At 36.8% G+C, this 13,119-nt stretch overlaps 1 protein-coding gene across 1 annotated transcript in view; it reads right to left on the bottom strand.

The window, feature by feature from the left end:
- Nucleotides 1–8,151: 8,151 nt before the first annotated feature.
- SNAP91 (synaptosome associated protein 91) overlaps nt 8,152–13,119 on the bottom strand; it is a 146,014-nt gene continuing 141,046 nt past the window's right edge. The window contains exons 28-29 of the mRNA XM_047102763.1: nt 11,527–11,629; nt 8,152–9,556 (exon numbers count right to left, since the gene is read on the bottom strand). Coding sequence (XP_046958719.1) covers nt 11,537–11,629 — 93 coding nt within the window. The 3' untranslated portion in view covers nt 8,152–9,556; nt 11,527–11,536. The remainder of the gene's footprint in view (nt 9,557–11,526; nt 11,630–13,119) is intronic.

Below are 13,119 nucleotides of genomic sequence, written 5' to 3'. Positions count from 1 at the left end.
ACAGTCTTGTTTAAAAGAAGAGAAACGTCAGTGGTTTACATAATTGTTGTTATGCTCCAACGAAATTCTAATCTCAAAAGTCAAGAAAAGTATCTTTCCCAAATATTTTATCAACCCCCCAACATCCTTAACTGCTAAAATATTTGTGCACTTTGAATGTTAATGTGTGTTATTGAAAGTTTAGAATCTGTCATACAGCTGTACCCAATTTATGCATGCACGTAGCACTATGACACGTAGATACAGCAACTCTGGTGTAATGGAAAAAATTGTCTACTCACGGTGGACTGCCTTGTATAATGTAAATGTTCAGCAACTATAATGTGCTGACAATTATAATTAGTATTATAAGATTATAGAAATTACCTTCTATAATTGAAAGAAAGAGAGACTGGCATTTCCTAAGAGCAGAGACTAGCAATCATTCATCCTGAAGAGCAAGTGTGAGTGTGTACGAGTTGGTGTGTGTCACACGTGCTAGGAGCCTCTCTGAGTCTGGTACCCCTCCCCCCTTATGTTACTTCGAAGCTTCTAGCTTACTGGGGTTAGCTAACAATGCAATGTTTTTCTAAAAACTGCCCATCAAGGAGCTTACAAACTAGACAAGCAATTCAGAGATTTCCTAAAAGTAATCTTTACAGTACTGAGGTTTCTGGATGGTAAGGAGGAGAAGGGTTCCAAGCACCTTCCCCTTATCAGCCATTTTTTCCCATTGATTGGCAGGAGTCTCGACTTTGCAATTTTTGCTTTACTTAGAATTTAAACTACTGCTAATGACTCAGATACCAGATCACACAACAACATAAATCTCAGGGTATAGGAGAATGTACTAGCACATAGTAGAGAAATATCTGGGAGAACACATGAATATTTTTTCCCCTCAAAACCACTTTAAATGGATCAGCTGTTAGAAAAACTTGCAGCTAACAATAAGATACAACTTCAAATATTTCAAAAATTTTTCTTTGCATTACCTACAAAAATGCTGTTTAGTTTTTCTTTTAAAAATCACTGTGTGCTTGGGAGCGCCTGGGTGGCTCAGTCAGTTAAGGTCTGACTCCTGATTTCTGCTCAGGTCATGATCTCATGGTTCGTGGGGTTGAGCCCTGAGTCAGGCTCTGCACTGATGGTGTGGAGCCTGCTTGGGATTCTCTCTCCTCTCCCTCTCTCTCTCTGCCTCTCTCCCACTCATGCACATGCACTCTCCCCTTCTCTCTCTAAATAAATAAATAAACATTAAAAAAAAAATCAGTATGGGCTTGGTGCCAAGATTCTACTGCCAAACAAAAGTACCACCTTATCAAGCAATTTCCTAAAGATAAAAGCATGTTATTTTTGAGACAGACCTGAATTTAGTATTTTGCCACCACACTTGGAACATTTACTTTAAAAGGCTTTCTTTGTGGCCTGGGAAAATAAATGACACTTCTGTACCCACCAAATAGGCAGTCGTGGCACTTCATGTTGACTGGTCCAAGAGTGATGTGGCTCCACGAAAGGATGTCACTGGCCCACAGATGGCAGCATCTCTCTCCTGCACATACCCCCAAATTAAACCTTGGGTTTTGGTGGAAACTACTGTATCATAATGCCATATGGGCCACCTTTTTTTATGACTAGTAACTAAATGTCTCATTTTTTAGACTAGATGAAACAAAACACTCTTTGTGGCTTTCCTATTTTGAAGTATTTAGACAATTTCTCTTTTGCTGGAATCATCTATAGCTTTTAAATAGAGCCACTCACTGTGATTCCATTGGATTTCTGGTTTTTCAGTGGTTTCCCTTAGCCTAGTGGTTTCCAAGTTTGGCTGCTCATCGGAATACCCGAGGGAATTATTTTAGGAAGCCTGTTTCCAGGGTCTCACCAAGATCTACCCTGGAATCCCCCAGAGTGAGGCCCAGAGATCTAGATTTGATAAATCTCTCCACATACTGATAATGGTCATCTAGGTTTGGGAACCACTCTCACGACCTGTTCCCTAAACCCCCTTCTGCAGCTCTCCTCCTGTGCACAACGATGATGTTTGTCCTTTTCTTGCAGGTTAAACATTTTCTCAGTTTTACCTGCCTTTATATTTTTTCTTGTAAGCTACCTCAAGGACTTTGGTAATGAAAGTGGTGGTAAAACTATCAAATATGTACACAGTATTCTTTTCAGTACTTTTATAAAATGGAAATACATTTAGCAAACACACTGTTATAATATCGTTTTATGATGGTAAGAAATGAGTCACATTTGCAAAACTCTTGAACATAGGCGATCATTTTACAATCAGTGATGAAGTCCAATTTTACATATTTCCTGAAAATTAGATACTATATATTTTGTATTTATAATCCATTTTAGGTTAGATCAATTTAATATAATTCAACAAACTTTTATTGAGTCCAATCCTAGACACACGGGATACAGAGTTAAGTCCTATATTCTACCCTTCCTCAAAGAATTCATAACATACTAAGGAAGCCAGATATACATTTAACAAAATAGTGTGGAAAAGGTTTAGTATAAGGAGCTGAAGAAACACATTTGAGAAGGATCAACTCTATCAGAGTAGATAGGATAAAAGAAAGGCTTCTTGGAGGAGGTGATACCTGAGTTGGATTTTGAAGGGTGAGTTGAAGTCTGCCAGCCTATCAGTGGAGAACTTGGGGAGGGCATCCATGGGAGAAGTAGCAGCCTGTACAAAGGCATGGAAGTGTGACACTGCACGGTGTGTTTAGGATACAGTGAGTATTTAAGGATTGTTGGTATAGGAGGTTAGCACCTCCTACTGGTGGGGAATGACAAGAAATGAGGTTTCCAAGCTAGACTTGAAGCCTTGTGGACTTGAATGCAATGCTCGAGAGCTTGGACTTTAACCTTCAGATGACCAGGGACCAATGCAGGTTTTTAAGTTAGACAAATGTGATCAGATGGTAATTTTGGGAGGGAAACCTGGCAGCACCCTTTAGGCTGGATGGAAGTGCGTTTGGGTGGGGATTAGTCTAGAGGAAAGAGCCAGGTGAAGCTGCTAAGGAAGTGGTGGTGGGAATGGCAGGAGAGGGCGACTTGTGAGACATTCTGAGAGCAGGATGCTCAGTACACTTGGCAGCCCACTGAACGGAGGAGAGAATTGAGGGTGTCACGTCACCCTCTGCTGTGGAGACTAGGGAGATGGTGAAACCACCACGCGAGACAGAAAAACTAGGCTTGAGGAGAAAGACAGTGAGTTCACTTTTAGATATGTATGTTTAACACTTTTGTACGGTATTAATCAATACGGTTGATAATAGCCATACGCAAAGAAAGCAATGCCAAAAAAGTTACATAACAAACATATGTGGTTTTTCAGCAAACTACCCTTAGTTAACACATAACCACCTAGTAAGTCATTTAACTATATTTTATTTTGAACCCAAATAGCAACTGCACCTTTGTCTCTGTTCTAAACTAAATGCTCCTTTTAATGTAGCTTTGAAGCCATAATTTTGTTTTCCTCAGAGAAAGGACAGACCTTCTAAAAATTTAGCCCTAAAATTACATCTGAAATATCACACACATGGTCACAACGTCATTTCCTGTTTCCCATAGAGTGCCAAATCCACGTGATCCAAAATAGCAGATACTTAAAAAAATAATTCCAAATTTCCTTGGGACATATTTACAAGGCTTTTCAGGCTGTAAAGTGTAACTTCCTGTTTAGATTTTACAAAGACCATTATAAATTATGAAATTAGTTGACCTACCAAGAGATGTACCCTCCTCTGAGAGAAATGAACCATGGGATGTTTGGGTGTCTGGAGATGAATCTAGTATTCAAGATGGGGTTAACAGCAGAGAACACAATCACGGAGAGATGACTGTCTCCCCCTCGCCTGGCTGGGAAGGGACCCTTCTAGGTCCTGATCCTTCTGGGTGCTGCAGTCTGCAGGCCTGGGTTCTATCCCAGGCTACAGTCTCTTGCAGCCATAGGCTTTTATTCAAAATTATCTCGCTCCTGCAGCCCTGTGGCTACCTACCTTGCACACAGCATGTCTATTCTGGATATATTTAATTACGATGGCATCTTATCTCCAATCATCCCTAAACATTTCTTCTAGCTTTTTTTAAAAAAAATCAAAGTATATTTTTTATTAAACTTCTTCATCTCCAGGTAGAAAGACTTAATCCTATCATAAAGCATTTACCATGTCAGCATCTTTCATTTATGTTCTTAATAAGCATCAGTGGGGATTGGAAACTCTAAGAAGGAGTCTCTAGGAAACAGAGTCGAACTCTGGTGGGTGTTGTGCCCTTCCTGGACACCTTTTCCCAGCTGACACATTCATCCTCCAGCTCTGTGTTAAACTGCGAGTTGTACTTTTATGTATGATAGCCACTTACACTTACCGAATTTTTAAACACATTTAGAATTTCTGGTGACTGTGCTTTATTAAAGAATATTCCTACTATTGACTATTTTTATACTTCTGTCTTTTCTGTCCTTTAGTGTTCTTCTAACTGTAGACAAATGGCAAAGCCTATAGCAAAAATAACAATAACTTAAAAAAGGAACGACAGCAATGTGCATGAAGCACTACTTTGTGTAAAGTATTTTCCATGCATTATCTCATTTAGTAGTATGTACATAGATGGACATTTTCATTCCACAGACAAGAAAACAAAAGTTTAGAGAAGTAAACTAACTTGCCTAAGGTAATAGGGAGTATGAGCAGAGGCTCCCTTCCATGCAGACTGATGCAAAATCCTCATCCCTGCACGAGCCCCAGCATCACCTAAAAAGTAATGCAGGGGTGGTGGAGGTGGGCATTTGAAGAGACACTGAACAAAAAAAAAAATAGTGGTGGTGGTGGGGTTATTATGTTCCCATGTACATGAAACAATTCAACCTAATAAAACAGAACTAGTAAATTTTATCTCTTTCAAAGATGAGAACAATTCTTTTGATCTAAAGAAGCTGTTTTCAAAATACGGTCAGGGATGCCTGAGGACCAGAGACCCTTCCAAGGGGTCTGTGTGATCAAAATTATAATAATACTGTGAGGTCAAAACTGTTTTCATAAGAATACTAAGTTACTTATTTTCTCACAATTGTGCTCACAGGGAAATTTGCCAATGACTGTCGGACACAGGATACTGCCAGCCACACAGTGAGAGCAGAAGCAGGTGTAAGAATGCAGCTGTCTTCTGTTAAGCCTAACATTAAAGAGATTTGCAAAGATGGCAGAACAATGCCACTCTCCTAAATTTTTTTTGGAATTTTCATAAATATCTTGTGCATATTAACATGCAATGTTTAATATTTTTATTTTTAAATGAATTAAAGACAGTTAAAAGTTTCTCAGATTTCTTTTTTTTTAATGTTTATTTATTTTCAGAGAGAGAGTGTGAGCTAGGGGAGGGGAAGAGAGAGAGGGAGAGAGAATCCCAAGCAGGCTCAACATTAAGAGAACAGAGCCCGACACAGGGATCAATCCCACAGACTGCGAGATCATGACCTGAGCCGAAATCAAGAGTCGGATGCTTAACTGACTGAGCCACCCAGGCACCCCTCTCAGTTTTAATTATAACAAAGTAGGCATCGACAGATAATAACCCATATAACCAAAAGCTTTTTGAGGTCCTCAATAAAAAGTGCAAAGGTGTAGAATGAAACCAGAGTCTGAAAACCCCTTGTCTATAAATCAGTTATAGAGTATGTATTATAGAGTCAATTATAGGATACCTTTATCCTGCAGAATTATTTGAACATGCATACATGGAAATGAATTCAGATGTATCAGCATAGCAGCTCTGAGAGTTTAGCTAAGGGTAGTTACCGTATCACTAAATCACAAACATAGCTCCCGCATGTTTCCACTTCACAGAGGGGATCTGAGTAACATGTGCGGTAGTGACATGTTCTCTCAGCAAGGCTATGAGAAACTAAAATTTTCTTACAGTCCAAAAGGGTGAACAATAAACTACCACAAAAGCTGGTGCCTTGAAAATATACACCAATGTGACTTCGCAACTAACACAGATTTTTATTTTCAACCTATACTTCCACATGAGAAACACCATGATAATCACTGGTGCGAGAGCATGCCCCTTTTCCACCAACTAAAATTTGGGGATAGATTATTAAAGGTGTCTACTCTAAGAGACAGAAGGAGGCCTTCACACAATTTATCTTTCTGTGAATTGAGTTTCCATTTCTCTTTTTACGTGCACTCCTTTCCTTCTCTTGCAAACCCCGTGATGCTTCCTAAAAAGTCTTTGGTTTTTATTCTCTTTTTTAAAGTACAATAGATAATATAAAAGAGAACAAAGGAGATACGTTGACATGGACAGAACCACTTGCAATCATTATACCATATAATAAGTGGTTCAAGTCTTCAACTGGATGGGTTTTTAATTGACGTCAGTTCTTCTATTAAAATGAGCTGACAGAGAGCTATTAAAACTCTGTAAACATTTGACAATGTGCTATAGGAGAGTTACTCTTCAGTAATTAGAAACATGAGATCATCCCAGCAATATCCAGGTAAAGCAGGACACCTCTAAGAACTAATATATTTGTATCCATCCCACAGACACTTACCCAGTGCCTACTGAAGTGCTACTTCCTGAGGATATGAACAGGAGACCTTTCCTGCCTCTGAGGCTCACAATCAACCAGAGCAGATGCCACGGTCACAGATGATTATAACACAATATGTTAAGTGCCGTAAAGGCTGATGAAAGCTGTGCTCTGAGAAGAGCAGGGTGGGGGGCCATGACGGACAAGTGGGATTTCGCTGCACTGCTGGAGTTGGTGAGGGCCCTGGGTGAGCCAGCAAGGTGCCTGGTGTCCCCCTGCTTCAGGAGTGGTGTGGTTATGTGGAGAACAGTGTGCACGTGCCCATATACTGATGCATACAGGGGCTGGGGATTGAGGCAGAAGTGAGGCTAGAAAGGCATGCTCACCATGTAGAAAACATCATGGGTAAACTGGACCCAGGCTGAAAATTATCCAGAGAGATTCATTTTTTAAGTACCCAGAGGACCTCATTTCAGCATTTCATCTATATTGACAATTCTTCAAGGACCACCAAAAACCTCACTGCAGCAAGGTTCGAGGGAATGATTTAAAAATAATGTTCTTGCAGCTTGACCTGTTAAGAATTTATACCACATGGGCCATTCAATGAAGAGAAAAAGCTTATTAAAAAATACAATATTAGGGGCACCTGGGTGGCTCAGTCAGTTAAGCGTCCGACTTTAGCTCAGATCATCATCTTGCGGTTTGTGGGTTTGAGCCCCGTGTTGGGCTCTGTGCTGACAGCTTAGAGCCTGGAGCCTGCTTCGGATTCTGTGTCTCCCTCTCTCTCTGCTCCTCCTCCGCTCTCACTCTCTCTTTCTCTCTCAAAAATAAATCATTAAAAAAACTAAAAAAAAAAAAAACAACAGTATTAAACTTAAAACTATTTAAAGACTAAAACATATTTGTGTCACAATATGCTTACAGAGTAATATATGACCAAAATGTAATCTACAAAAATCATATTACATAATCAGATACTAGCTTCTGAAAGTTAGTTCTCAAGATACAAATTGTAGTTAACTAAGAGAAAGAGTTTTAGAAATAAGAACATGGTTCTAGCTGAGAAATACTTCTATTTGAGATTGGACTACTTTTTGAGTTATTGTTACAATCTAGTTATAGGTATAAACTATAATAATAATATATAATATAATATAATATAATATAATATAATATAATATAATATAATATAATATAATATAATTGGCTGATCTAGATTTTTGTGTCTGAGTGCATGCACATACAAATGTGTGTGTGTAAACTATAATCTAAAGTCTTATTGTTCTTCAACTTCCATGGATAATTCTCACCAAACTATTAGAAGAGTTGCATAATTTAAAAAATAGTTCATCCTCTTCTTTTTTGAAATATGGAATTCAGTTTATTTGGCAGCATCCATGGAGTCTCAAGTTTAGCAACAGCTGATAATAATGTTTTTTTTCTGGTTTTTGACTTATTGTAAAATAATCACAACTATGTTGGCATGGCCAGCATTTCTCACTGTGAATGTTTTTAAGTGTTCAATATTTGTATATGCTGTGTGTCATCTGAAGCAGATGTTTTCTCTAAAAAATAATCAAAAAGAGAAAGATTATGTTTGCATTTTCTTTGTTCAAGGTGTTTATTGCATCTCAGAGGGCGTACATGCACTGGGTTTTTAAACTGAAATAGAAAGAAATGCCATTTTGAAATTGGTTTTAGGTAATTTTTCCCCATTACAGTGTATGTTATCCCCACAGTAAATTCAGATACAACCACTTTTAAATGGTACCATACATCTATTAAATAATTTGAAAAATAGGCAAACACCTTTCCAACCCAGTATGCTTTTACAAAGAGCTGCCAAGCCACTAGCAACACTGATCAACAGTGACCTCATTTATGCATCAAAATCTTAAGCCAAGCCATCAGCACATACAGTATGACAACAAATTAAAAATTAAAGAATACAATATGTACAGTAAAGGATACAATTCTCTGAATTAGTTTAAATTCTAATCACAATGGTACAACGAAACCTACTTTGAGCTCAGTTGAGGGATGGAAGAACACTAGTCTACAGAACACACAAAGAAATACTAAATTAACAGATGTACATAAAACCCACAATAAAATAAAAATATTTGCAGTAATCTTTAAATTACAGATATACCTCGGGGTGCCTTCATAATCATCTGAATAGCACATCTCTAATTTCATTTTCATGGACGTGATAGAAACAGACTCTTTACTTTTCAGTGCATTTAATCAAGAATGAATAAATAGGTCAATTTAGATGCAAAACCTGTCAAATATAATCAAAATATACATTTTAATATAGCAGTGATTACATATGGAATTCTTTCCATATGATTTTTTCATTCTTGATAAGGTAGGTTCAAGGAGAAGTATTTATTATGGACGTTAACCCTTATATTTTTTAAAACAAAATTTCTTAACATATACAGTGCCACAAAAATAAACATTTCTCACAACAGTTGAAGTTCCTGTGATTGGAAAAATGTACTCCACACCGAAAAAGTTTTGTATATTTAAGAGTGTTTTCCTTACTATTTGATATTATCACACTATGTTTGTAACAGAGATACAGAGAAAAAGAGAATTCATGGGGAGAGTTTAGGTTTGTCCAAAAGTCATATATACATTGAAACCTTCAAAAACACAGACACATCTTTCCAAATGGCTCACCACACAACAGCTGCGTCATCCGTCCATGGGCGAGGTCCAGAAAAGCACTAAAGGCATCAGGAACATCCATTCATTGTTTTTACATCGTACAACACACAAATAACCCAAATACACTACAATTTTGAGAGTAGGGATAACAGCTAAGGTAGTACACATTCCTAATGTTCACTTTCACAGCTGTGCTACACATTTTGGAAGAGAAGTTACGAGTAAGCATTGGGTTTGGTACTGGTGGCTCACTTTGAAACTCTGAGCATCAATTTTATTTGAAGTCTCCAAACTCATTATTTTTTTCCTATTCAGTCACAAAAATTGCAGCTGTAAAGATAAAAAGCACTTGAGTTAGAAACAATATTACACACTCCTCAAACATACTACCTCCCTTTCAATTTTTATTTCACAGTTACTATGAAAAATCTTCATGCAAAATGTTTCTGTATAACAAATTCACACTTATATACCTTTCACAATTCTTTGCTTAAAGTTTTAGCAAGGAAAAAAATTTTTTTAAAAACTTTTAATGTATAGTTTCATTTTAGATAAAAATAGCAAAATTTTGAGATGTGGATACTTATTAGAAATCTTAGTAGTGAGACATCTGCTATTAAGAACAGTTCACCTTTAAAACAGGGCAGAAGGGGGGAAAAGGAATGGCAGTCGTTTTCATTATTTTTTGCTTCTTTTCAGTTATGGTGTTCACTGAGTCACTAAACAGTTGAACAAGTAACAGAATAGAGGAGGGAGATTTCCATGGCGACTCAGTGCCTTTGCGAATACCACTTCCCCCTTTACTCTGGCCAGTCTGTGTTTTACCAGTCACCTCTGCCAGGAAATCTTCCTGGGGTGAAGCCTTAATCACATGGGTAACTCTTTTTCATAAATTAGTCTGTGTCTGTCTCCCTTGTGACTGTGAACCTTTGGGCTCGGGGCTGTCTCAAGCATCTCTGTCTCAGGTGCTCATTAGAGTTCTGGGCATATGATGAGAGTGATATTTACTGAATGAGAGGTGGATAAAAGGCTGCTCCCTGCAGTATCCTTGATAGGTCCTGAAACTTTAATGGCTAAGAAGTGCTCATTGTCTCATTTATGCCTACACTAGCCCAGTCCAACCAAAAGTGGAAAAGTTAGGCACAAGGAGAAATTACTTGGCTGAGATGTCAAGGCCTTAAAATGATAAAACTTACTAACTTTATATAAGAAAAAAACATCAAGTAGGAATCCAAAAAAATATCCACTAAAAATATTAGTAGGCATTAGAGAAAGTTTAAATATACATATGTATATGTATGTATGTGTATGTATGTGTGTGTGTGTGTATATATACATATATATATACACACACATATATATATATACATATACATATGTGTGTGTGTGTGTGTACACACACACACACACACACACACACACAAAATAAAAATTACATTGGACAATGGCCCAAAAATGTTGACACTCTTACTCTTCCTCTAGTGTGTGACCTTGGGCAAATCACTCAATGTCAATGATCAGTTCCTTCAGCTGTGCAATGGAGACAAAAAGCATCTGGCTAGTTTATTCCATAGGATTTAATTTCTCACAAAGATGACCAGAGGAGTTCATGATTAGGAAGTGGATATGAAAAGTACTGTGCAAAAAAAAGCAGCATTATTACTGTTTATCCACTTTCTGCAAGTATTTGTTGAGAATCTACCCACTGTGTTAGGTTTGGGGTTACTAGTAAACACTTTTCCTTTATTGGTTTCCTTCCATAAGTCCATTAATCATCACTGCATAAATTATACTGGAAATTTAAAACTACAGCATTAGAAATTTAAAATTCTGCTTGAATGCAGAAATGCAAAGGGTAATAATCTAGGCTTTATTTGATAGGCCAAAAAAGTATAAACAAATACAAAATACAATTTTGTAGTCAAGTATATTCTTAGATGATTTCTAAATGCAATATTATAAATGTTAGCTTTTTATAAATTCCAATCATCAGGTAGTAAAGTGGTAATTTTTTAATTTACCAAGTAGCTCAGGTAACTTTTTGCTTTATCAGTAAAATTTTTGTGCTTTTCAGGACAACTTGGAGGCTTTTCTCTCTCTTAGTTTTATAAATTAAGATTTAAAAAAATTTACTGATAATTCATTAATGGCTTTTAATACTGACTTAATAAGTATAAACACTCAAATTATTACTCTATACATGTATTCAAAGCACAGAGGTACAAATATCATACCTGAAATAGCTAAGCACTGCATAGGTCATTATTGCAAGCCCACAGGAAAAGCTCAATATTAGATACCTTAAATTGTTTACAAGAAATCCTTGATGTTAAGATCCGCTAATGGGTCCTTTGCTGGAGGTTTCTTGGGACTCTGAGTGGCAGGTGTAGGGCTTGGAGAAAGCTAATGGGGAAAAGCCAGCCCAAGATAGCAGAAAGAGAAATCAAACAGAGAGACAGGTAAGCATTAGGCAGAGCACATACCACAGAAACCAAACATGCAGAAGATCAGATGGCTAAAGGTTTATAAAATCTACTTTGTTCTACTCAGCCACAGTGTTGTGTTTAATTTTGGATTCATAAAGTACATTTCAAATGATATTTGGCTTTCTCAAAATTCTCTGACAGCAGATTTTGCCCAAGTAGTATTTGAGGACTCAGGCAGAACAATATGGGTAAGAGTTAGGGAAGACATGGAAACTAGTCACATACAGATATTATGAATATGGAGTAAAAAAACACAACAATCAATTGCTCTATACAAAAGCATTTTTACTTTGAGTTATCAGTACCACTAAGCTAATAAAGGAATTTTAATAACTTTTCCTTACAGTGAGAATGAGTTTGAAGGAAAAATTGAAAGGAAATAATTTGCAGAAAGTCACTTAAGAAATTACTTTAAATTATTAGCTAGGTATCCCAGAATTTCATACAAAGCATTTTAAATGAAAACAAGTTTGGGGGCACTGTCTGTTTCAGGTGGGCAGAGTTTCCCAGTTATGAATGTCAGTAAATTGTATTGCCTGTCCGGCTCACAGAGAGGGCTAATTACTAAATGCCATAGGATAAAATCATATTGTACTGTTAGCAAAAGCAACAAAGAATGAACTTACCTTGATTCTCTTTAATTAACACCCATATTATTTCATTACGTGACAGAAATAAGCTTTGGAAGCAGGCTTTTGCAGGAGTGTTAGGGTATGAGGCCTTGGAAAAGGTCACGTAATCTATATAGGGTAATAATTTACATGGATCCTTAGAGTCTAATTATTCTCCTACCCTGTAACAGGATAGAAATCTCTGATTGTGGGGTAGTGATATATGTTTTCATTGGTTCAATAAATAGAGCTCCAGAAGTAAGGATTTTTAGATTTGTTCCCACGTCTAGAAACTATTGAGTGACTGTAGTACCTATCAGTCAAATTTCCTTTTTGAAAAGCAGGAATCCTACTTCACAGGAAGATCAGGAAGAAAATAAATGCAAGTGTTGAAGCTGTTCGGAAGGTAAGAAACTCAAGAGTTGGTTCATCATGAATAATTTGGTTAGATGACATCATCATGATACCAACCAAATGAGATAGAGTGGAACAGTCCAGGTGTCAGTAATGAAAAACTGTTTTGTTTTCTGAAGTTACAAAATCATATTTTACTATCTAGTATAATCATCTCTGATGCTTCTCTGATATGGGAAATACAATCGAAAACTTTTATTAAAATGGCATACTGTTTCCTAAATCACTATAAATTCAATTAAATGATTAAAACACGATTTTCATCATGCCATCTATTTTTCATTTTCATTCTTTGAATTAAGTAAATGAACTGATGCTATGTAACACTGGCATTATGCAAGAAAAACAACTACTTAAATAATATTATGTTAATTTATTTCTA

Source organism: Lynx rufus, unplaced genomic scaffold (genome assembly GCF_022079265.1).
Source record: "Lynx rufus isolate CCGP_SWC_20201006 ecotype Redwood Valley unplaced genomic scaffold, mLynRuf1.p SCAF_6, whole genome shotgun sequence".
In the NCBI taxonomy this organism is placed as follows: Eukaryota; Metazoa; Chordata; class Mammalia; order Carnivora; family Felidae; genus Lynx; species Lynx rufus.
Note: the sequence above shows the minus strand (reverse complement) of the source record. Positions and strands in the feature narration are given on the sequence as shown.